A 24,355-nucleotide genomic window follows, 5' to 3' on the forward strand; every position below is an offset into this window, starting at 1 on the left:
ATCACCAATATATTGCAGAGAAGATAATAATTATAATAATAGATATAAGAAAATAATTGACTGATTTTGGCAAATATCTACTGAAATTAGTAAAAAGTCTGCCGAAATTTGTGAAAATCTAGCGAAAAAAAAAAAATAAACCGAAAAAAAAAAAATAAACCGAAAATTTGGAATTAATCTAAGGAATTTAGTTAATATTGATAAAAAATGTACCTAAGATTTTTAAATTCTGGGGTTTCTGAAATCTCCCCACTAGCCCGTGCCCCCCCAATAGATTAAAAAAAATTGGGTAAATAATCGCTGATTTAATTTATTTTTTTTCACTCAAATCTACCGATTTACATTTTCGCGGAATGTCATTGGACATCGCTGGGAACCATAGATTCATTATGCCATAGATGACAAATGACATCTATGCTTTTATATGCTTTTTATGTCATCTTTGCCGGTTTTCGTTGCGCGTTGTGCTTTTCTTGAAATAAAATAAAGCATTTAGTTTTCGGTCCTTAATGTTTTCTTGCCAATAAGTGATATATTATCCCGATGGTAAATTATGCTTTTGTCGAGAAATGTACATGTACCTGAGTTTCCAAGTTTTTTCACCAACATGTTACTTTTGACAGAAATTTAATTCATTTTTATAAATCCTCTGTTCCCTTGGTTTGATTACCTCATGTATTTGTATTTTTTTCTAATATTCATCACTATTTTTGTGTCTGTATCGGTTATATTAATGTAGGTTGTCAAATAATTGCTGATTGATTGCAGAGTCTAGATCTAGTTCTAGACAGAATCTTATGATTTTGTGTAAATTCCGTTTTGTTTTTTTTTTTATGTGGATGTCCACGAAATACATTTAAACTTGTTCAATTCCGTTGCACGCTTATTACGCCAAAAATTACATTAATTTTTGGATAGGGCCTGACACGCTTATTACGAATATTTTTTTGAAAAACACTTTGTATTCGCCTTAATTACTATAAAATAAAACTTTTTGCATTTCGGGCGGCGGAGAATTATGAATTTAAATTTTGGAACTTGCTGTCTATCAGTGCCCTCACTGTTTTTGCGCTAAAATTGTCAAATTAAGCCAAATCTCGACGGTATGAGAAGTAATTATGAACTAACCTTGGGGCAAACGTATTACGCTTCATTTTAGTTGAAATAATAAAGGAAAAACATGGAAAAAAACAGAAAATGGTTTGAGATCGACATTTATTAACAAATTATAATCGGCCATGTTGATTTCGCTATATGCACAGCGATTAGTCGACAGGGGGCGTGGCCAACATATCCGAGAATACCCGAGGTGTTCCGAGTTGCAAAATCAGTGAAACGCGGTGGGCGGTGAAACGAAACGTCAGAAATGGCGTTGTAAAAATATAATGTAAACAAACCTTTTTAGAACTACGCTAGGTTTGTGTAACATGATTTGTGATACAAAAGAAAGTGCCCCCTTTATAGCGCCTGCTCGCGTCAAGGCAAGAAAAACATCCCAGTTTTCAAGTAGTTTAGCGGCTACGCTAGGTTTGTGTAACATGGTTTGTGATTCAAAAGAAAGTGTCCCCTTAATACCGTCTGCTCGCGTCAAGGCAAGAAAAACATCCCAGTTTTCAATTAGTTTAGCGGCTACGCTAGGCTTGTGTAACATGGTTTGTGATTCAAAAGAAAGTGTCCCCTTAATACCGCCTGCTCGCGTCCAGGCAAGAAAAACATCCCAGTTTTCAATTAGTTTAGCGGCTACAGTAGGTTTGTGTAACATGGTTTGTGATTCAAAAGAAAGTGTCCCTTTTATACCTATACTTCATTTCGGGTATGCTCGGATATGTTGGCCACGCCCCCTGTCGATTAGTCGCTGTGCATATAGCGACTCCCATCAAGTTCCCGGCAAAAAGTACGATGTAAAATGGCTGCGAAGTGGGATATTTTGATAAATATGTCATATTTATTTTGAGTGTAAAAATGAAACGAAGTGAAACTTGTTCTAAGTGAAAGCTTTGCACCTGAGAACAATACCACGGGGACAGTTTGAGATCATCAGGAATTAGTAATTATGTCGGGAAAGTGTTAAATTTTACTGGGCACTCGTAGTCAGCATATACCTAAATTTTCAATTGCGTTAACCAAAATTCACTTCGCGAATCGATGCGGCGGCAATCAGCTGCCATTAGGTACGTCACTGTTATGTTGGTATCCCTGATACATTGCGTAGATACGACTAAGGCTAACTTCGTTGAATACAAATGGATTGGCGCGAAATTATGAAAACACAACAGAATTATAATGTTAACAAACTTTAATTTTTCTAAAATTGAGGGAGATACAGCCCTTTCTTTTGTATCACAAACCATGTTACACAAACCTAGCGTAGCCGGTAAACTACTTGAAAACTGGGATGTTTTTCTTGCCTTGACGCGAGTAGGCGTTATAAAGGGGCACTTTCTTTTGTATCACAAACCATGTTACACAAACCTAGCGTAGCCGTTAAACTACTTGAAAACTGGGATGTTTTTCTTGCCTTGACGCGAGCAGGCGTTATAAAGGGGCACTTTCTTTTGTATCACAAACCATGTTACACAAACCTCGCGTAGCCGCTAAATTACTTGAAAACTGGGATGTTTTTCTTGCCTTGACGCGAGCAGGCGGTATAAAGGGGACACTTTATTTTGCTTTCTACGCTTTGCTCTAGCATCTTTTCGTATAGCCACATAATAGAATACTAACATAACAAAATTTGCATGTTTAGTGCCTCCCGCGACATAAATACTCATATTTATTTCTTCCTTCCAGTTTTTCTGTTCCCGGTTTTTTTGTTTCCGTTTCCGAACAATGCATTTACATAATTAGTTCCGTCTATTTCTTTCGCCGAACAAGACCTTCTAGTAGAAAAAATGTCGTGCAATTCGTGTTCGGTTGGACTTTTGGGGTTTGGAGACATCGTAAGAAATGAAGATGCCATGATAGAGTGGTTAAGAAGCCACGGAGTGCTTCTCCGGGAGAAAAAGTGCGAACTTTGTCAAAATCTTTGTAGCTTCTCGAAAATGACGTACAGTTGCCGAAAAACGTTTGTGGTGAATTCGGGCCACAATCGGGTCAAGAAAAGGTGCAAGTTTACTGCTTCTATAAGAAAAGGCACATTTTTCGGCCAGTCAAATCTTTCAATCGCCAAAATATGCACCTTCGTGTCATTTTGGACGATGATGCGTCCACCTAGGACTACCTTCTTGATGGAAGAGATGGATATCAGCAGTGACACGGTCGTGAACTGGTCGTCGTATTGCCGGGAGGTTTGCGTGCTCTGGTGCGACAAAATGAAGCAGAAGATTGGAGGTGTTGGTATCACCGTGGAAGTTTATGAGGCAAAAATTGGAAAGCGCAAGTACAACCGTGGTAGAAAAGTGGACGGTAAATGGATTTTCGGTGGATTCGAAAGAGAATCCAAGAAAATGTTTGTCTGCGGAGTAGAGGATCGCTCCAAAGAAACCTTATTGGAAATAATTAAAGCATACATATTACCGGGCACCACAATCATAAGTGATTGCTGGAAGGAGTATGATTGCCTTGGAAATGAAGGTTTCGTACATCTGAGTGTGAATCACAGTTTATCATTTGTAGACCCAGAAACCGGAGCACACACTCAAAATATCGAGCGGTGCTGGAGAGATGTGAGGGGAAATGTACCCAGATTCGGGAGGAGTAAGGCCCATTATGAGGGATATCTCTGTGAATTCATGTGGAAGAGATCGGTGCCCAAAAACAAAGACCGACTCCACGAATTTTTCAAAATGGCTGCTGAAGTTTACAAACCCTAATAAATTTTATTTTTGTTATTTTTTTTGTTTATTATTATTATTTCTATTCTTCAATTATAATGACAACGAATACCAACACCTCCAACTATAACGACGATGAAATCCAACATGATTCCAGTGCCTCAGCTTAACTCTGAAGTGATTCTGATTAGAGGTTCGTTTACATTATATTCTTAATTCTGTTTTTCATAATTAAGCGCCTTTCATGTGTATCCCACGAAGATAGCAACGGTCGTATTTAGCTCTTGTTAATGCATCAGTGATACCAACATAACAGTGCGTTCCTAATGGCGGCGCATTTTCGCCACATCGATTCGCGAAGTGAATTTTGGTGTTACACAATTGAAAATCAAAATGCATAATTTTCCGCCGCCCGAAATGCAAAAAGTTTTCTTTTATAGTAATTAAGGCGAATATAAAGTTTTTTTCTAAAAATTATTCGTAATAAGCGCGTCAGGCCCTATCCAAAATTTACCATTTTTAATTTTGGCATTTTAATTTTTAATTACTTAAAATGAACTTTCACCTTCGTTGTATGCGATGGCGGCCAAAATAATTTCTGTTGATGAAATTTTCTTATGGTGGTATTCCTGATACCATAGGAGTATAAGAGATGTTATTACCATTTACTCTATGCAAATTAGGTTTGTACTATTTTGGCGGAACTCAAATAAAGTATTAAGGCATGTTTTATAAATAAAAAAATTTAAAAAAGGATAGGTTAGATTGGGTTAGGTTAGATTGGGTTAGGTTAGATTGGGTTAGGTTAGATTGGGTTAGGTTAGGTTTTTTCACATACCAAATTATATTTAAAAAATGTTAAAAACTTGCCTAAATACCCTAATTTTATTTTATTTTTTCCAGAGTACCGCCAAAATATGTAATAATGTAAAAGTCTTAATAGGCGTAAAATAAATAAATAAAAATAGTGCTTACCTAAAATGCATAAATTAAAAGTTAATAACGTTTCTTCTAACCCTGCGTGTAGTATCAGAAATACCAATATATGAAAATATCGTTGACATAAAGTATTAGAAACGGTTGTCATCCCATACAATGAAAACAAATTTTCATTTTACTTAAATAAAAATTAGAATGTTCCCTGAGCTGATTTTGCACGAAAACAGCGCTATACAAATCATCCAAATATTATTATGTTAAAATTAAAAATTTCCCAAATGCAGATAGTAGCCTTTTATAATAACTAAGGTGAATCAAAAGGTTTTATTTAAAAAAAAATAGTATGAAGCGTGGCCAGTAATGCTGAATATTTACCAAATAACTAAATAACACCCTAAACCCCTATTTTGTGCATGTTTACTTATACTCCCGTCTTAAATAGTTGTCTCCATTAGATATTAGTTGAAATCAAGTGTTGTTTTTATAAAGAGCCCTTGCATGCAGCGGAATTCAACAAGTTTACCATAGATTTTAAGTACCTATCTCGTCATTATGTAAGTGTTAATTATGCATTAGTAAGAAGGTCTAAACGAAGAGTCTATCTGCAGATTAGTTAAATGTATACCAAATATATTATGCACTTGGGTATTTATTTCTTCCTTTTGTATATATTTATTATTTATAATATTTTTAGGATCCTCCAAGCCTAGTAACCCCTCCGGGGGTAGGTCTTATAACCGTTCCTGTGATGGGTGCTATGCCCCCCGGCCTGCCTCCCGGTGTGCCCCCCACAGGACCTCCGGGGGTGCCCCCTCTGCCCATGCCTCCGATGCAGGCTCTGCCCCCCGCCATGCCTCCCAACCTGGCTACCATTCCACCACCCATGGGGTTCCAGCCCATGCTAGCTCCCTTCTCCAGGCCCCCGCCAGGGTTTGGCCAATTTAAACCTGTAAGTACTTAAAGTAAACAGTACTAGTTTTGGTCCAAAAATATGCAACATCCCTAATATGAACAAATTATTAAAAAAAAAACACTTCTTATCAGTTTAATTACAATGGAGAATTCAGTCCACGGAGAAGCAAAACGCAGCATTTTCATTAATATTTGACAAATTTTTCATGTACACTTTTACGCCATTTCTTACGATTTGACATTATGTGGGTTTTTTTAGTGTATTTTTAATACCCAAACTAGTAACATGTAAAGTAGGTTCTTAGTTTGGGTTTAATTAAAAAGAAAACAAAACTAGCCTAAGAACCTATTTTACCATTTTTTTAATAATTTGTGCATGTTGGATGAGGTGAACGCAGCTGAATGCAAATTGCAAATGAATGTGGTCTTGGAATGTTTGTGGACAGGTGCTGGACAGTCTGCTTTGGTGGCTTACAATTGCTATTAAGTATACTACATTATGTTGTGTAGACCTTTACGCTACAAAGCCAGCCAATAAAGTGTTTTGCAACCTTTCAGGATATGGGTGTGACACCCGCCCCGGAAATGGCCCCTGCCGTGGATAAAGGATGCTCATGGACGGAGCACAAGGCCCCTGATGGAAGGACATATTATTACAACTCCGCTACCAAACAAAGCGCTTGGGAAAAGCCCGATGAACTGAAGACTGCTGCAGAGGTAATACTCACTTCAATAGTTACAAATTTACTTTTTAATTGCCAAAATGATGTATTTAAAAAATGCATTTTATTTTAAACATTTGAGAACCACAGTGAAATAACCAGAGATGTGCTTTATTTCAAATAAATCCATTTCAAATGGAAATGCAAAATGCAAAATGGGTATTTTCCATTTTGCATTTTAAATGCTTTTCTAAAAACCATTTTGCATTTTGCATTTTAAATGCTTTTTTCAATGCATTTTCCATTTTAAATGCTTTTTTGCAACATTCTTCCTACTATCTCCACTCATCTTTTTTTCATAAGCCCCAAAAATCAGTCGGTCCTCAACCTCGATATGAGAGATAATTTACATTTGTCAAGTTGCTCCCTGGTAGGAGCCCTGGCAATTGAGTGATACCATTACAAAAAATACTGATTCAAATACTGAACATGGGGCCATGACGCTGTAATATTAAATGTTAGATAGCAGTTTCTATGTTTTTACGTTGGCAACATTTGTCCCGCGCAAATTTTTTGTGGGTCATAATCTGTAGTCGTGGCATTTTTGGATTTACCATCATGTAATATGTTTGTTCTACATTGAGGTCCATTATTAAATGACAAAACTGTTTAGAAATTATATAATTATTTTAATTGTTTGACCTGAGAAACCATTTTGCATTTTCAATGCATTTTGAAAATAGGTATTTTGCATTTTGCATTTTAAATGCTTTTCTAAAAACCATTTTGCATTTTGCATTTTCAAATGGAAAAGTTTTGACCCATTTCCATTTTGCATTTCAAATGGTTTTGGGTACCCATTTTGCACATCTCTGGAAATAACTTACTAATACATAAATACAAAAATTTTGGAGGCGAGTATAGGTACCGTAGTAGGTACGGAGTAGGTATTTATTGGATAACCAACACCTCTATCACCGCGGTGACCCCAGGTGGTTAGCTACGTTTGGTGACTTAACCTTTCAAGTTTTTAAATTATTTTTACCTACAAGTCCCAACTACACTGTGAAATTTCATTCCTTTTTTGTAGGAAATTAGTAAGAAAACTGTCACTTCACTTTTTATGCCGTTTATACAATAAAAATATTTAAATAATTTTTTTAACTATCTACTGTCAATGAAAAAATCCCACCAATTTTTTGGATTTGGGACAAACTGAAAAGAATAATTATATATCTTTCCAACGACGAACAAATCACATATCCTCACATTATAAAAAAACAGATAAAAATACGACCCGGTCAGATCTGTCTTTCAGAGGCTCTAATGGAATATAATATGTTTATGGCTAGTAATGTCCTTCCGAGGCTTGAAGGGTTAACAGGGGTGCCCGGGTTCACGGGGTGAGGTTTCTCCGGGTCTTGGCGGCGGATGTGTTTGCCCCTAACTGCATCGCAGGCCGTATCAGGAGAGACTGGTTGAGGGAGACCTTTGATCTCTCCAGCAGGACTCTTTCGGAACATCGCCTTGCACCGCAATGGGAGGGATGGATTCATATATCCGTTACTCTTGGATACACTGCCCCCCGATTCCTACCCACCCACATACCTTTTTCCTTCTCAGAACTTCCTCTCCTTCCTTTCCTAAAAAGACCCTCCAGCATCTTTAAAGATGACTTGAGAGGAATTATTTTCCTTCATACAGGTGTGGAAATAGTGTAAAAAAAAAAATACAGTGTGTGGCAAGCCTACGCACGACGGAAGTGAAACTTTTAGTATTCTTCTCTCTCTCTTTTCATTTCATTCTCTCTTTTTTTCTGCCTATTGACATATTTATAAGTAGCATGTGATAAAAAAAAATTAAAAGTTATAAAAATATGGGATTCGAACCCGGGTCCTTCATAACGAGTGTCGAACGCTCTGCCTCTAGACCGCGAGGAGAGATATTTCGCGCGACACGGCGTTATCGGCCTTGATTAGTAATTTTAATGATTCAAAATAAAAATAATTAATCAAAATACCGAGCGACTCTACCGGCTCGATTTGTAAGCTATATTTCGACCAAAATATCATATAGATACCGTAAAGTAAATTAAATTTAAATTAACAAATTTATCTAATTTTTTACTACATTATTACAAATCATTGATAAAAAAAAATTAAAAGTTATAAAAATATGGGATTCGAACCCGGGTCCTGCATAACGAGTGTCGAACGCTCTGCCTCTAGACCGCGGTTATTACGTATTAGACCAAAATATCTAAAAGTCGCAGCACGAGAGCATTTTTAACTTTAAAAAAAATTATTATTAAAAAAATCACAAAAATAAAAAATAAATTAGTTAAAGCGGGGATCGAACCTCGGTTCTTCACGACGACAATCGGGCGCTTTGCCTCTAGACCGCGAAGCTGAGTTTGGAGAGCGACCGAAAGTAGGTATATAATATTGGCTAGGCTCCTATAGCGAAATGATCACGGTTTTTGATGACGGTCATGAGTTGGTTTTACTCCGGTCCTCGAAATTGCATAACGCGCGTAAAGAAGTTTCACTTCAAAAAGTAATGTCCTTCTGTTTACATAATAATGTCTGATATAGAAGTGACATATGAAAATAGGTTTTTAGGTCAGTTTTTTCTTTCTCTTTTAATTGAACCCAAACAAAGAACCTATTTTCATGTCATAATAATTTGTGCATATTAAGAATGAAGCGCGTTTCTGGATATATTTACCCAATTTTTTAATAAATGACTATTTTGATATACAAATTTTAGAAATATTAAAAAATTGTCTTGCACAACGTTAAATAAAACTTTGAACATAAAATTGTCTTTTTAAAACTTGATTTCATTTTCATATTAGCCATCTTCGTGTTGCCATTTAAAACCTTTTAAACTATTGCCGCTCCATTAATTTCCGTCTACTATTAAATGTCAGACTGTACTTATTTTAACATTTGATATGTGTAAATTACTCTCAACTTTCAGAAAAAAAAAGTTTTCCCATAGTTAAAACCATTATTTGTTGCAGCGTTTGTTGTCTCAGTGTGTTTGGAAGGAGTACACATCGGAGAATGGAAAGATTTACTATAACAATATGACAACTAAGGAGTCAAGTTGGATCATCCCAAAGGAACTGGAAGATATAAAGTTAAGAATTGCTTCTGAAGGTGCTAATCTGTAAGTTTAAACAATTCTGTTTTGCTATCAATTTTATTTTGCTTCGTTTTTACTTTTTTCTTTTGTTTGTTCATTATATTTTTTTGCACATTTTATTAGTTTTTGGGTTCTAGCGACACCATTCGAGGCTCGTGCTCGTCTCTTAATAGTCATAGTAAAACTATTGGGTTCTAGTTAAACCATTCGAGGCTCGTACTCGTCTCTTGATAGTCATAGTAAAACTAATGGGTTCTAGCGACGCCATTCGAGGCTCGTGCTCGTCTCTTGATAGTCTTAATAAAACTATTGGGTTCTAGTGACACCATTCGAGGCTGGTGTTCATCTCTTGATAGAGATAGTTAAACTATTGTGTGCCAAAAAATTAAAAAAGGAAATATTCAAAATAAGCTCCTATGAAATAGGTATTTCCGTTTTTTTCATTGTTTTATTTTATAAATACATAGATATTTATTTTTTCATTAACTTTATACAATTTAGCACAGGTGTGCAATCCATAGACACTGTTTTTGTCCCAAGAAGGACTGCACGCCCTTGGTTGTCATCCATTTTCAAAACTACAAAATCTCTAACAACTTACTTTACCGCATCCATTGGGACCTGTGCTATTTCTAGTATTTTTTAATTTACTATTTATCAGGAAGGTTAATGCAATCTCATAAATATGAATAGGAAAAAATAGTGAAAATGTATAAAAAATAGTAGTTGTAAACAATTTGTCAAATTAACTATGGAATGTCACATAAAAAAAAGAAGTGGTAATGTATACGTCAAATAACAATACGATTGGTGCCATGTTATTTATGGTAACATTAATTGATGGACATAACTGCCTGCTTTGACAGTTATTATGTCTGATCATCTTTGACATGTTCATCTAAATTCTAAAGCATTGTAATGTTAGTAATTATTGTAACAATCTTAAGTAATGGTAGTGCAAACAGGTGAAAAATCACAGGTTGTCTAAATTCTGGATAAATCGGTTCCAATTTTGAAAATGGCAACTTAAATCATTTTCTTTAGCAACGTTACATTTTATTTTAATTATTTTTTTAATTTTTAAAAAGAAAGACAAATTTTGAAAATAATTCCCGGGTTATGAATAACCTGACAATATTTGAAAATCTCCTACTACCATCACAGTCTGAATATGTTGCTTGTGTTGGGAAGGACGACTTAGCCAGCTGAGGAATTGAACACACTACGCCTGAGTGGGACCCAAACGCGATGTCAACTCGGCCACCGAACGGTCAAAATGAATACTCATGAATGAATACTCATTATATGAAGTTACTTTGTCGCTTGTCTGAATTCTCCATTCGAACAATTTTGAAAATGACACTTAAACTCAAAGTAAATTTGAGTTCTAGAGTACAGACAATTAGACAGTCACAACCGAAATTAGTATTTTGTAATAAAAGTACCATAGGTGCATACGATACGAAATAAATAATTTATAATAAAAACACATAAATTTGTTTTTGACCACGATAGTTTTATTTTCACTCTACCTTCTTTTCTCAAAATTTGAATCTTACATAAGTAATAAATAATAATATATATAAAATAAAAAAGTACACAGATTTAGTAAATGAAATCAAAAGAATTTGGCATTCTCAGACTATGAAAATATTACCATTTGTTATTTCGGCTACTGGCATTATACCTAGCTCTCTCATTCAAAATTTAGGCGTATTAGATCTGTTAAACAATTTATACATAAAAATGCAAAAATCAGTCACTTTAAATACATGTAGGATTATGAAAGATTTTTTAAATATTTATATTGAGGGATCAGTAGGATTTATAGGTACAGTTAGAAGTTCTACCGAGCCGAACCCTCTGATATGAAAATATCTGGAGTCGGTGAATTATTTTCCCATTTAATCTCTGGTGTTTTGACGTAAAAAGTTAAGCCTTCTAGCAACACAAGAGTTCCTAGTGAGACAGGCACAACATATCACTCATGTAATGGAATTAATAATTTAAAAAATCTGTATTATATAATAGCGTAATGGAATGTGAGTTTGTTTTAAATTGTTAATTTGTTTATTTTTGCCTAATTGCATCGTTTAACGAATGCAGGCCTTTTGCCAGGAATATCCTGCCAGCATCTGCGCCCCCGGGAGCGGCCCCCGTTATGGGGCAGTCGGCCCTGGATCAGGCCATGGCGGCTACCCTGGCGGCCATTGAGACCCCGCCCCATGTCCAGCCCTCGCCTCTCATTGGTATTACTTACTTTTTTTAAAGTTCTTTTCCATACAGGTACAGTGAAACTCTCTTATAAGAGAATACAAGTTTCCAATCCGTTTAAAGATTCTTTTTTCAAATGTGAAAACGTCGTGTTTATTTGGACTTTCGTATTTGCATTTTTTCAATATTATGGGTACCTACCCTGAAAGTTTGAAAAAAGAATTACCATAGTGACAATTCTGTGGAAAAATTGTATAATTCCTTTTTTGAAATTTTAAAATTCTTTGGACAACTTATATATGTAATTCCTTATTTAATTTTTTTTAAATGTTACTTAATATATGGTTTGTAATTAAGTAGGTAAGTATTTACGTACCTACTTATGATTTTAGAGGAAATTTTGGTTTTGATTTATTAAATAAGATAAAATTAGGAAACCACTTTTTTGGGCGTAAGATCAACTGTTCACAGAACTACTAGTTAATACTTGCAAGGGTGTTTTGGTCATTTTGTTGCCTGCATCCAGGCAACAAAATGATCTGCTTTGATCCTTCACCTCTCATGTTAACCCGTACCTATTATTTTTGGAAATAATTGAGCTAGCAAATCATTTGAATTTATTTAGTCGATAATAATTATCAGGAAAAGATGTGGTGTTTTTTTGTCATTTGGAATGGACCTAGAGTCGACATTTAACGGACTGCCTTTCAAATGTCAAAAAAACAATATGGTGCTGTTATAATTTTACAGCCTTTTCATGAAGTATACAATTCAAGCTTCTAATAAATCCGTGAAGTTCTTGATTTATTTATTTATTAATTTTATTATAGTTGAAGAAGAGAGCAATGATATTCCGTCCATACCGGACACTCGCAACTCGACGCCAGAACCTAAATTAGTGTTCAAGGATAAGAAAGAAGCAATGGAAGCATTTAAAGAGCTTTTAAAGGAAAAAGTACACACATTTTTATTTAATTATCTCAAATCATCTTGTTTTCATTTTGTACATATTATATTTATCAATTTTTATTTAATCTTTTAAACTCCTCCTGCTAATTTGTTCACTTTTAGGAACAGCTCTTATTGTCTCATAGAAATCATTGTGTCCCCCTTACTATCTTGGTTAAAAATATGATCTAAACGGTGTTAGAAAGAAAAAACACCATACTTTATATTCAAATCTAGAAGTTAACCACAGAAGTATTCAAATGTACACCTCTATGAAACCAAAGGTTCCAACTGCAATTGTAGAAAATGTATGAAATTTGTTTATGAATTATTTTTATAGGTGACGAAAAAAATGTGATGTAACTGTAATTTAATAATAAAACTTCATTTTTTTTCATCAGTAATTTTAGTTCAGTTTTTAAATGAAAAAATGTTAGGTGGGCCTAATTTTTAAAACTTTTTTATGTTTGCAATCAAAATTTTAATATTTCAAAAACTATATGTTTAGTTCTAATTGAAAGTATATTTCATCACCTTTCGAAAACCATTTTTAGTTTTCGAATACATTCAGAATTATTACATTTATTTGGATTTTATTGCAAAGCGAAAATATTCCGACCTTAGGATAGAATACGCCAGAGGTCTGAGGGGTTAACATGTATCTTATTTTTTAGAATGTGTCGTCAAACTCAACTTGGGAACAATGTATTAAATTAATATCAAAGGATCCACGCTATCCGACATTGAAAAGACTGAATGAAAAGAAGCAGGCATTTAACGCATACAAGGTGCAAAAAAGCAAAGAAGAGAGAGAGGAACAGAGGTAAATATAATTTTTTTTATATAATATATTTAAAGAGCTGAAAAATACCTGAAAAAAACCCTTGACTCTGTGCAGAAACGGGCGGTCCGTTTGATAGATTCCCCAATCTTAACAAACGGACTGCAATCTTTAGAGCACAGGCGTCAGGTAGGTATGTTGTCCTTGTTCTATCGGTATTACAATGGAAGATGCTCTGAAGAACTAGCGTCATTGATCCCTTCGGCACCGGTGCGTAGTCGGGATACACGCCAAACGCGCGCCCAACATTTGTACACAGTTGACACTTGTCACATGAGAACGGGTCGCTTCTACGATTCGTTCTTAAGTTCAACAGCTCGGCTGTGGAACGAACTGCCGGCCTCTGTGTTTCCTCCCTCCTACAACATGGGACTCTTCAAGACCCATGTTCACTCCTTCCTCTCCACAAAAAGACCCTCCACACAGCATCCCCAAAGATGACGCCTCCTGTGTGGAGTAAATATAAAAATAAAAAAATATTGTTTACTATGTTCATAATACTGTGTCTAATAAATTACTCGTAAATTTTTAAAATAATTTTGTGGTAAATTAGAAAAATAGGGACACACTTAATACGCACATATTTTGTTTCGTACACTTTGTTTCAGTTAAATAACAACAAGAAGTATGTATTTCAGTTTCCGGAAATCGAAAATAATGCATTTTTTTAATTGTTTACTTTCCTTTTCAATATTTTCTGTATATTTTATATTTATTTTTTTTAGATATCCTAGTCTAAAGTAATGTTTCGTAAATAACTTAAAATTTAATTTCAGGTTGAGGACAAAGAAAAATAGGGAGACCCTTGAACAATTTCTTTTGACTTCTGAAAAGATGACATCGCTAACCAAGTACTACAAATGTGACGAAATGTATTCCAACTTAGAGGTAAATGTTCATCTTCATTTAAATATAATTTCAATACATAATTGTGTTCGTTTCTCTGACCTAGTGTCTTATTTTCAGGTTTGGCGATGTGTCCCAGATAATGATCGAAGAGACATATACGAAGACTGCCTGTTCACCATTGCCAAGAGGGAGAAGGAAGAAGCCAAAGTCCTGAAGAAGAGGAATATGAAGATGCTGGGTCAGGTGCTCGACAACATGACTGACATCGGATACGGCACCACCTGGAGCGAGGCTCAGGTCATGCTCCTGGAGAATTCGGCTTTCAAGAACGATGTCAACCTCCTGGGCATGGACAAGGAAGACGCCCTGATAGTTTTTGAGCAGCACATCAGGAGTTTGGAGGCCGAGTACTTGGGCGAAAAGGAACAAACCAAGAAAAGGAATAAGAGGGGCCAAAGGAAAAATCGAGACAACTTCTTGGTAAACATATACTTAGCTACATTCTAATCTCTCCCTTCACACTGTGCTTTCAGTTGCAGGACTATAATCTTTTCAAACAGCATTTCCACTAAATGAATTGTTTGTTGGTAGATTTCATAATCTTATTTTTTTTATGTTTTCAGGCACTTTTGGATGGCTTGCATGAAGAAGGAAAACTGACATCAATGTCACTTTGGGTGGAGCTTTATCCCATTATTTCTGCTGATCTCAGATTTTCCGCTATGTTAGGTATGTATTAAATTTTCCTAACATTAGAACGTTTTTTCCAATTTTAGTAATGGCCCGCAAACATAAGCCATAATACAATTTTCGATCTTCAGTTACCAATGTAAAATTAATTTCTTACTGACTCTCAACTTGTTTATTAATATTAGTACTTTATTTCTGTCTAGGACAAAGTGGATCAACTCCGCTGGACCTGTTTAAATTCTACGTGGAAGATCTGAAGGCGAGGTTCCATGATGAAAAGAAAATAATCAAAGAGATTCTTAAGGAGAAATCATTTGAAGTAACGACTGCAACTTCTTTTGAGGACTTTGCTACCATCGTATGTGAAGACAGCAAGTCTGCCTCGCTGGATGCTGGGAATGTCAAATTGACATACAACTCGCTTTTGGAGAAGGTAAAAACCTACAAACTTACAAATAACACCCTCCTTGCTTCCTCCATCCATTTGTCATATTTCTTGAGATAGTACATTTCAACTATTTGATTCATCATGAATTGAATTGTAGGCTGAATCTCGAGAACGTGATCGATTGAAGGAAGAGAACAGGGCAGCCAAGAAGTTGGAATCTGCCTTCAAATGGGCTCTGAGAGAATCTAACATCGATCCGCTGCTCAACTGGGAAGACGTTAAACCCATGCTGGACTTTAGCATCAAGGAACTCGAGGCTATCCCAAATGAAGATGATCAAATGAGAGTATTCAAAGTAAGAAAAATATCTGTTTCTACGTAGATCATATTGTCCTACTGGTCCTTTTCTATTAGTTTGTAGGACATTTACGCATTGGTAAAATTATATGTTGTTCCAATCTGTATAGAATGTTTCCATCGCTGTCGGATAAAAGGATATATCTCGAATTTTTGCTCAAATGAAGTTAAGCATCCACATTGAATGCTATTTTTTTTTTGTCTTCATTTGAGAAAAGGGGAATATCTGTATTACTTTCTATAAGCAGAATATGGGTGTGTGAAAAGGTAGTGAGAAATAAAAATGTGATTTATGTTTGGGAGAAGAGAAATAATTCAAGATATTCCATTAACTAGTACCAACTCCAAAACAACTTAAATGAAGTATACCAATGGACAAAAGATTGGCTTTTAAAGCTCAATGTCGAAAAATGCACTGTCTTACATGTTGAAAAAACTAACCCTAAGCTTGCATACAAATTTAATGGAAGATGAAATCAATGACATTACAACAAGACCTAGGAGTTACCAAATCAGAAAACTTGAAATGGAAACTACATATCTCTGGGATTTTCATTTTTATTTATTTATTTATCTGGACATTATAGTTAATGTTGAGATATTATCACACATGGAGTGGTAAATTTGCCAAAATCTGTGTTAAATTTTATAACCGTGCGAAGAAAAAGAGGGAAATTTTGACTGATCAGTTGCTGAGTTGGCATCACGTTTGGGTCCCATCTTGGTGTAGTATGTTCAATTCCTCGGCTGGCCCTCCATCACGACAAAAGTAACATTTTCCGCTTATTGTGGTGGTAGTAGAAGATCTTCAAATATTGTCTTTCTTTAAAAAAAAAAAAGAGTTCACCAAAGAGATACGTCACTCAAAAATACGTCACAGCCAGCAGTGATCCTTATTACCAAAAAAATGTTGGTGAATCTGCGATTGAAGCATAACCTCCCATGCGTTGAAATTTTTCAACAAGATAACTTAGTAGTAAAACATTTGCAACTGTATGTTACTCGACATACGCTACAAACTTTTTTTGAAGATCCAACAATCGAGGAAATCACTAAGCAGTACATTATTGGATAAGTAGTTAACCTAATACATAATGAATCACCTACTAATGTTACAGTTTCATCGCTACCTTTACCGATCGAAGAAGTACTCCGACGTCTCTATCGACGTCATCAATTTGGAGTGATTATGTAAAGACTATGATCAACATTCGCCCAAAGGGCACATCACACTCTCGCGCTATAGTTGAGGCTCAACGTTATCTCGAAGATAAAGTTTTCGGGATGATCCTTTAATTTGGCGGAGTGGAAACAAAAATACATACCTAAATCTAGCTAAATTAGTTATTACAAATTTTTATTTATTTGATATTAAAGATATTTCATGTTGGGTACCTATGATATGTTTCCTTGTAATGTCTGGTAAGTGGTACGTATATACATGTGTAGTATATAGGTATGTGTGTGTGTATGTATGCGCATTGAACAGTTTATATTATTGACATGATGCCACATTTGAATTTGGGCAGTGAATCGGAAATATTGTCAATGTTTGAGTTTAGACAAATATTATTAATAGATATAATTAAGATGTGAATAAAATGAACGCACTCTCAACGTCAGTTCCATGTGAAAGACTCGGCGTGGCTGGATACATTTTAAACGAAAGGCCAATTATTGCTAAAGTTATGTAATGCAGTTTAAACGAATATTTCAAAATGATATACAACATATAATTTTTTATATATATGTATGTAAAAGCTTTAATAGGCGTGAAATAAATAAACATAGCTGGGTTTATTGGATTTGGATATTATTTTTGTTCGAGTTTCTAAAATATTTTATGTGTCATGTGTACTCAAATTGTGAAAAATTGATTTATCTAATGATGTTTAACTTTGAATTTATATTTTATGTTGTGGGAGGGAAATGAAACTTCATAAATATATCTACTTTAGAATTGCTACAGGGTTTCTTCAGGGGGACTAATTTTGGGATGGAATTAGCATAGGGAGTGTGGCGAACCCGTCGCTCAGGGACTGGAAAACACTACCTAGTCACGAACGGTGCCTCCGAGAAACAGGGTCGTATCTCGGAGTATTTAGACCTTACCCCAGCACTCAGGGCTCGGCTGGAGTGTACCTTCTATTTCCCTAGATACTTGTGGGGCGAAACTTGGACCATTCGAAAACTCCCTCACCGCTTTTGGAACCAAAGAGGAGTGGAGAAGCGAGATGAGGCCACCTCCATGAATTCTTCATGAACCAAGGGGGGGTGGACTTTTCCGTCGTGGAGTCTTCAGGGAACCAAGCAAGAGTGGAAAGGAGAGCCTCATCTTTCGAGGCCACCTCCATGAACTCTTCCCTTGTGGGGACTTCAGGGAACCAAGGAGGAGTAGAAAGATGAGGCCCTCTTTCCTCTTAGGGCTTCAGGGAACCAAGGACGAGTGGAGAGGAGAGCTGAGGCCACCTCTGTGAACTCTTCCCTTGCGGGTCCTTCAAGGAACCAAGGAGAAGTGGAGAGGAGAGCTGAGGCCACCTTCGTGAACTCTTCCCTTGCGGGTCGTTCAGGAAACCAAGGGGGAGTGGACTCTTCCGCCGTGGGGCCTTCAAAAAACCACAGGGGAGTGGACTCTTTCCTCATGGGGCCTTCAGGGAACCAAGGGGGAGTGGACTCTTCAATTGTGGGGCCTTCAGGGAACCAAGGAGGAATGGAGAGGAGAGATGAGGACACCTCCGTGAACTCTTCTCTTCTGGGGCGTTCCGGGAACCAACGGGGAGTGGAGAGGAGAGATGAGGCCCTCTTCCCTGTTGGGCCTTCAGGGAACTAAGGGGGTTTGGAGAGGAAAGATGGGACCTGGGAAGACATGTTGAACCAGATTGTGGAACCAGAAGACAAAGCTGCATCATATCCAATAACAACTCTGGTGAACTTTATAAAAGAGACCGGGTGACTGTTAAAGGAATGAGGTTAAATAGGTGAAAATACAATGTGCCTATGGCCTAAGTGCTCATGGAAACTATATGTAAACCGTCTCCGCCCTATAAAAAAAAAAATACTCCCACCTTCTGACAGAATATGCCCGAGAACTTGTGGGTTAAATGCGAGTAGGTTTGGGATACTGATAAATTACATGTTTATTCTTGGGATTTCCAACCTTAGTTGCTAGAGTATGATGATTTGCAAAAAAAGTAATGTCAAAGTTTGGTGAATACCGATAAAATACATTAACAGCCTTACTAAAAAACGTGGTGTAAATATTACGCGGTGCGCAAGGTCAGAACAGTAAAAAACTTGACTTATTACCATGATGTTTGTTGGGTTAAAACGGTTTTAAACCAGGCTCGAGGCCGGCTTTACCACACCAACATTGAATGGGCGTGTATGAATATAATTAGTAAGTTTATTGTCGTAATTTCCCACTCTAATTGCTAGGGTATTTATCCTCCCCTCAATTTCCAGTAATTTGGTAATTACTCTGGCAGGCATATTTACAATTATTTACTTGACCTATTTACTAGTTACACTTGATGGGCAGCAGATGGGTTAACATTTTATTTCCCTTTAGAATAGCAACATTTTTATTATGTTTACAGGAGTTCCAGCATGAAATGGAAGAGAGTTGCACCCACTACCACTCCCGAGCTAAAAAATCTAAAAAAAACAAGAAAAATAAGAGGAAATCTCGTTCCCGCTCACCTTTGGTAAGTAGCAAACTGTCCATTTGAGGTGATGAGAATTTATTGAGTTCACACGGGAAGCCGCGGTTCGGTGGTCCTGTTCAGGATCTCAGAGCCTATGTCGTCATCCTTGGGGATTCCATGAACCTGCATTTTAAGACCTGTGATAGAATATGTCCGCCAATGAAGGAATGTTGGCAATGCCAAATGGATTAACCTTAATTTACCTTGTTCGAAACTCATGCTATTGAAATATTAATATGCTCACTTGTTATCAGCGTTCCAACCACAAATTGCAATCCGTTCTGTCCATTTTTACTTGCTATAGTCGATAAATGACTTTAATTATTGTACCTGTGAGAATATGTCCACCAATCTAGGAATGTTGGCAATACCGAAAGGATCAACCTAGCTCTTTGGAACGGGTGCTGTTGAAAATTATAACCTTTTAGGGTGTGTAGCCTTATGCAAAAAAAAAATAATTTTTAACAATAATCCCACTTATTGTTAATGCTCTAACAATGGGGTATTTTCACAAACTATGAATACCATTAAAATTGTGTGGAAGATTTAAAGGTTATTTTTCGGATTGTGATTATCGTACTAAAAATATGTAATTTTAATATTTTCATTCATAATTATTTAATTCAAAAACGATCTAAAACCGCACATTCTGAAACGGTTCCAACTGGCTACAACATCTTTATGACATAGAAAACGCCAGTGTCTGGTAAGACGGCTGTCACAAAAATCGCCAGGCGCGACTTCAACGCCGCCGAATTCACAAATAAAGACAAATATGTTGTTTTAGCGGCAAATCGAAAATGGAACATTTTAAACCGTTATAAAAAATTTACCCGTCAACATAAAAATACCTTTTTTCTCAATTTCTCGAAAAATAAAAAAATAAAACTGAAAATATCCCATTGCAATCCATCCTCAAATTTTCACAAGCTCTAATAATAAATGACTTGAATTTTTGGTAGAATTCTGACAGCGGCGGAGAAAGAGAGAGGCGGCGAACCCCCTCCCCCGCTGCCTCACTCAGCTCCTGGAGTTCAGAGAATGGAGAAGTCAGAAAATCCAAAAAGTCCAAGAAGTCCAAGCACCGCAAGCGCACCCCCACCCCGGTGAGATACAAACAACTTACCGACTACTACTGAAAGAGAGTTGCAAGTTTTTATGTTACTTATTTTCTTTGAATTAATTCCTCACAATGCCTGATTATGTTAAGTTATTTAATGCTTATTAATAAAGTTGTTGTTTCTGAAAATACCTGTGTTACATTTATCAATAGAATATAATATTATAGAAGTCGTGTTAACTAATGTAAAACATAATTTCTTTTTGACTGGATTACCTTTTCCGTTATCATTGCACTTGTTGGCAAATTAATTTTATCATAATTGAGTGGTTTGGTTTATAAATTTAGTATTTATATATATTGTATAATTCTGGCAGTTATGTATATTTATTTTTCGGTTTGCGAAGACATTGTCAATGTGAAGTGAAATGTTCCCAGCGGACTTTAAAAATCGTATTATACGGAGATCTATACAATACATTTATTTTACTTACACTACAATGCTTTTCTTAGAATTATTTCTAATTTATTCATATTATGGGTTAATAACTTGTTGGACCACTCCTCTCAAAACTGCAAATCAATTAAATTACACTTATACACGTATAATTACACGTATATTAATTACACGTATTAAAAATAACTAACCTATCTCTATACCCCACAATTATGTAACTAATATTTAGAAATACACTCTTGTGATTCTTGTTAATGAGGAGATCTTAATGTATTTTTTTTATTGGTTTATTGTAATACGCTTGCAGTAGATGTGAATCCTTTACTTTTAGCGTGTAGCTCGATACACTTAACTTTACAATCAGTCTTTTGCGTCGCTAGTGTAAATTATGTGAATGCAACTAATTTTTTGTTTTTCTCCTTTGGCCGCCTATTAGTTAAGTGTGTCAAGCTGTATGTTACTTATTTTATGTAATAACGTTACTTATTTGTTATAATGACTCATTAATAAAGTCTACAGATAATAACTAAAAATAATGATATTAATAACCTCAAATTATTAATGTATTTTTCTACCTGTTATACTTTGAGCAGGTAATGTAGGACGCACGCACTTCTATAAAATATTGTCATAATAAAATTTTTGTAAAAATCCTTTCGAATATCTAAATTTATGATGAATCTTTTCTGCTAGTCTGTATGGATTTCTTTAATCACTATTTAATGCGTAGTCATAAACCAACTTCAGTTCTGATTACTGATAACTTTTATTATGAACATGGGTGTTATTTAACATTATTGTTCATAAATAATTCCCAAACACAGGGTTTTTAAAATTTTATGGGTACATAGTTTTTGTGGCTACCAGTAAAAACATTTTAAATTCGTTGAGATAGTGGATATTTTTCCTAGATGATAATTTTTTTTTTTTAATTTATTTAATGTTATTTTTGTTGTTTTTTTTTTTTATCCAACCATTGTAATGGAGAGTTAAGTTTGTTGTAAAATTTTTTATGTAAATACATATTTGAATAAATATTATTTTCACTGAGCTTGTGATTAATGAATAAGTTTCCACTAAGTTAAATATTATGTTGCATTGTTTATAGCGCAATAATATATATTTTTAGAGTTAAATGTATGTTTAAAAAGCAAGTGTAAAAATGTTTTTGAATAAATATTTCTAAAAATAATTATTAGAGGTGAAGTTTACTTTTAAGAAAATTAACTTGCATCGGTAGAGGGACTCCTGCTTATTTGCTTATGAATTAAGAACTCTGATCTTCATCCAGTTAAATGGCAACCAGTGTTGAAGATGCTGCAGTAATGTTATCAATCCATCTAAGGTGAACATCAACCTTGTTGCCTATGTACGTTAATATTGCATACCCCTGACAAATGTGGTTTATAATAAAATTTATTTGGTGATTGCAGAGGTCTCCCAACACGTCTCCGCCCAGGATTAATTCTCCGGATGAAACGCGCTATAAATCCAAGAAGTCCAAGAGAACCGCCCCGGAGACTCCGGAGAGAGAGGAATCCTCTAGCTCATATAAACCCAAAAAGAAGAAGGACAAGAGAAAGAGCCCCGACAAAGTGACCATCAGGTATGTCATTAGTCCATCGTCTATTTACAAGTAAAACCCAATAAGTGACGAAGACAGTCACAGTGACTTATTGGCTTTTACTTGTAATATATAATTTGTTTGTATTATCAGAACAATACACATTTTACGAATATGTGTACAGAAATACAAAAACATCTGTTAAAATTTGTGCATCATAACGGTTGAGTAAAAGAAAAGAGTCTTTAATGAGATCATATATTGTTAGGAGAAAATCCAAAATGACATGTGATAAAATGAATGGACTTCAACAATTAGTGTGAAATTGACATACATTATTTGCTTACTTTAATCAAATTTGTGAATGTGAAATTAAATCAGTCTTGATGGTATTGCCAAGATTCAAAAGCTGCAGTTATTAGAACCATTATTTATGGTATAGGGCATATGTATAGGGATATGTTTATTGATATTTATATGTACACTGGTTATAATTACAATATATATATATATAGTTGATGGAACACATGAAAAGTGAAGTGAGGAGAAAGAAGTTAAGTTGTTACCAGGGGGTATAAATCCGAACGAAAATTGGAACTGAAATATTGTTATGTCATATGATTGCCTAACTATGAAAAACTCTGATAGTCTATGGAATAAACTTTCAAAGTTTTTCATTAGTGTATAGTATAATAAGTAGGCTCCGAATGAGAATTTTACTATCTATATATTGGCATGTCTATGGTTTTTTAGGAGCAATTTGTTTCATACAAAAAACCCGAAGATATCGATCTAGTGAGTGGTTTATTTATGGTTGTACTGATCTCAGCATGAGATTACAAACGGAATTTTCTAGGGCAATCGGCCTATTATCCAGAGGTGTTTATATTATTCTGTTTCAAATATTTTAATTAATTTTATTGTAAGCTGTGGCTGGTAGGTACCGGGTAGTAGGTAGCTACAACTGCATCCTTTGTTACAAAAAACAGAATGTGCAAGATTGGAAACTTCTATACAATAATGTAAAGATTTATTTTTAAATCATTTTTATTTCTAGATCCCCAGCTGGTGGAGAAGCCGGTGCCCTGAGTGAAACGGAGCTAGAGACGCAACGCGCTGCTCTGCTCGCACAGCTACATGAACAAGATGGTGACTAGAGCAATGATACCAACGAAAAAAACATGAAATATACCTCATATGGCAATACCGCTGACAGATCTGACTTGACTTCTCCCTCTTTCTCATGGACAAAAGAGAGATTACAACGGAGCTCTTAGCGGCAGGACCATCGTAGTGCAGAATTTGTATTTACTTAGAATTTTTGTACAATGTTATCTTGTAGACAATTTTTAAAACTCGAACAACTCTCAATAACATATAGTTAAACTTTTTTTATTTGGCGGATCAACTTCCAAAGGAGTAATTATTAGAAATAAGAAAATAAATCAGTTTTATAAGGTGATCCCATGTTTGATTTAAATTATATTATATAATAATATATTTGTAATTTTTCATGGTGTTAATTATCACAATAAATAAAACCATTTGATGGAAATGATGAATAAAATACTGTCCAGTATTAATTTCTAAATCATTTGAATAAATAACTTACAAAATGTACTTGATTTTTTTTTTACCTGAAGTTTTATGTATTTACTAACCCCTCTATTATGACCGGGCGTCCATATTTAAAAAAAAAACTTTTTATCTTTTTTTCTATCATGCGTTAATGCATCATTTTTTTGACATTAGCAAGAGAAATAATAATTCTTTCCAGTTTGTCTCAAATTACTGGATTCCATTAATAAAATCCTAAAAATAGCCAAAAAGTATTGCAATTCATATTT

At 35.2% G+C, this 24,355-nt stretch overlaps 1 protein-coding gene across 3 annotated transcripts; it reads left to right on the plus strand.

Moving 5' to 3' along the window:
* Positions 1–434: 434 nt before the first annotated feature.
* On the plus strand, positions 435–24,079 carry Prp40 (pre-mRNA processing factor 40). Of its 3 annotated transcripts, none has more exons than XM_089635891.1 (16): positions 435–546; positions 5,407–5,661; positions 6,183–6,341; positions 9,312–9,460; positions 11,543–11,685; positions 12,481–12,605; positions 13,273–13,421; positions 14,216–14,327; positions 14,406–14,768; positions 14,912–15,017; positions 15,182–15,411; positions 15,524–15,721; positions 19,320–19,427; positions 20,390–20,533; positions 22,378–22,550; positions 23,566–24,079. In XM_089635891.1, the coding sequence occupies exons 1-16, from the start codon at positions 544–546 to the stop codon at positions 23,663–23,665; spliced, it is 2,517 nt and encodes an 838-aa protein (XP_089492017.1). In that variant the 5' UTR covers positions 435–543; the 3' UTR covers positions 23,666–24,079. The 3 variants fall into 3 exon arrangements, with proteins under 3 accessions (XP_089492017.1, XP_089492018.1, XP_089492019.1); XM_089635892.1 differs by having other exon boundaries at positions 11,555–11,685; XM_089635893.1 differs by lacking the exon at positions 435–546 and adding an exon at positions 3,856–3,966.
* Positions 24,080–24,355: the final 276 nt, after the last annotated feature.

The sequence above is a fragment of the Hesperophylax consimilis genome, chromosome 9 (assembly GCF_061612785.1).
Source record: "Hesperophylax consimilis isolate HC1 chromosome 9, BYU_Hcon_1.0, whole genome shotgun sequence".
Taxonomy (NCBI): Eukaryota; Metazoa; Arthropoda; class Insecta; order Trichoptera; family Limnephilidae; genus Hesperophylax; species Hesperophylax consimilis.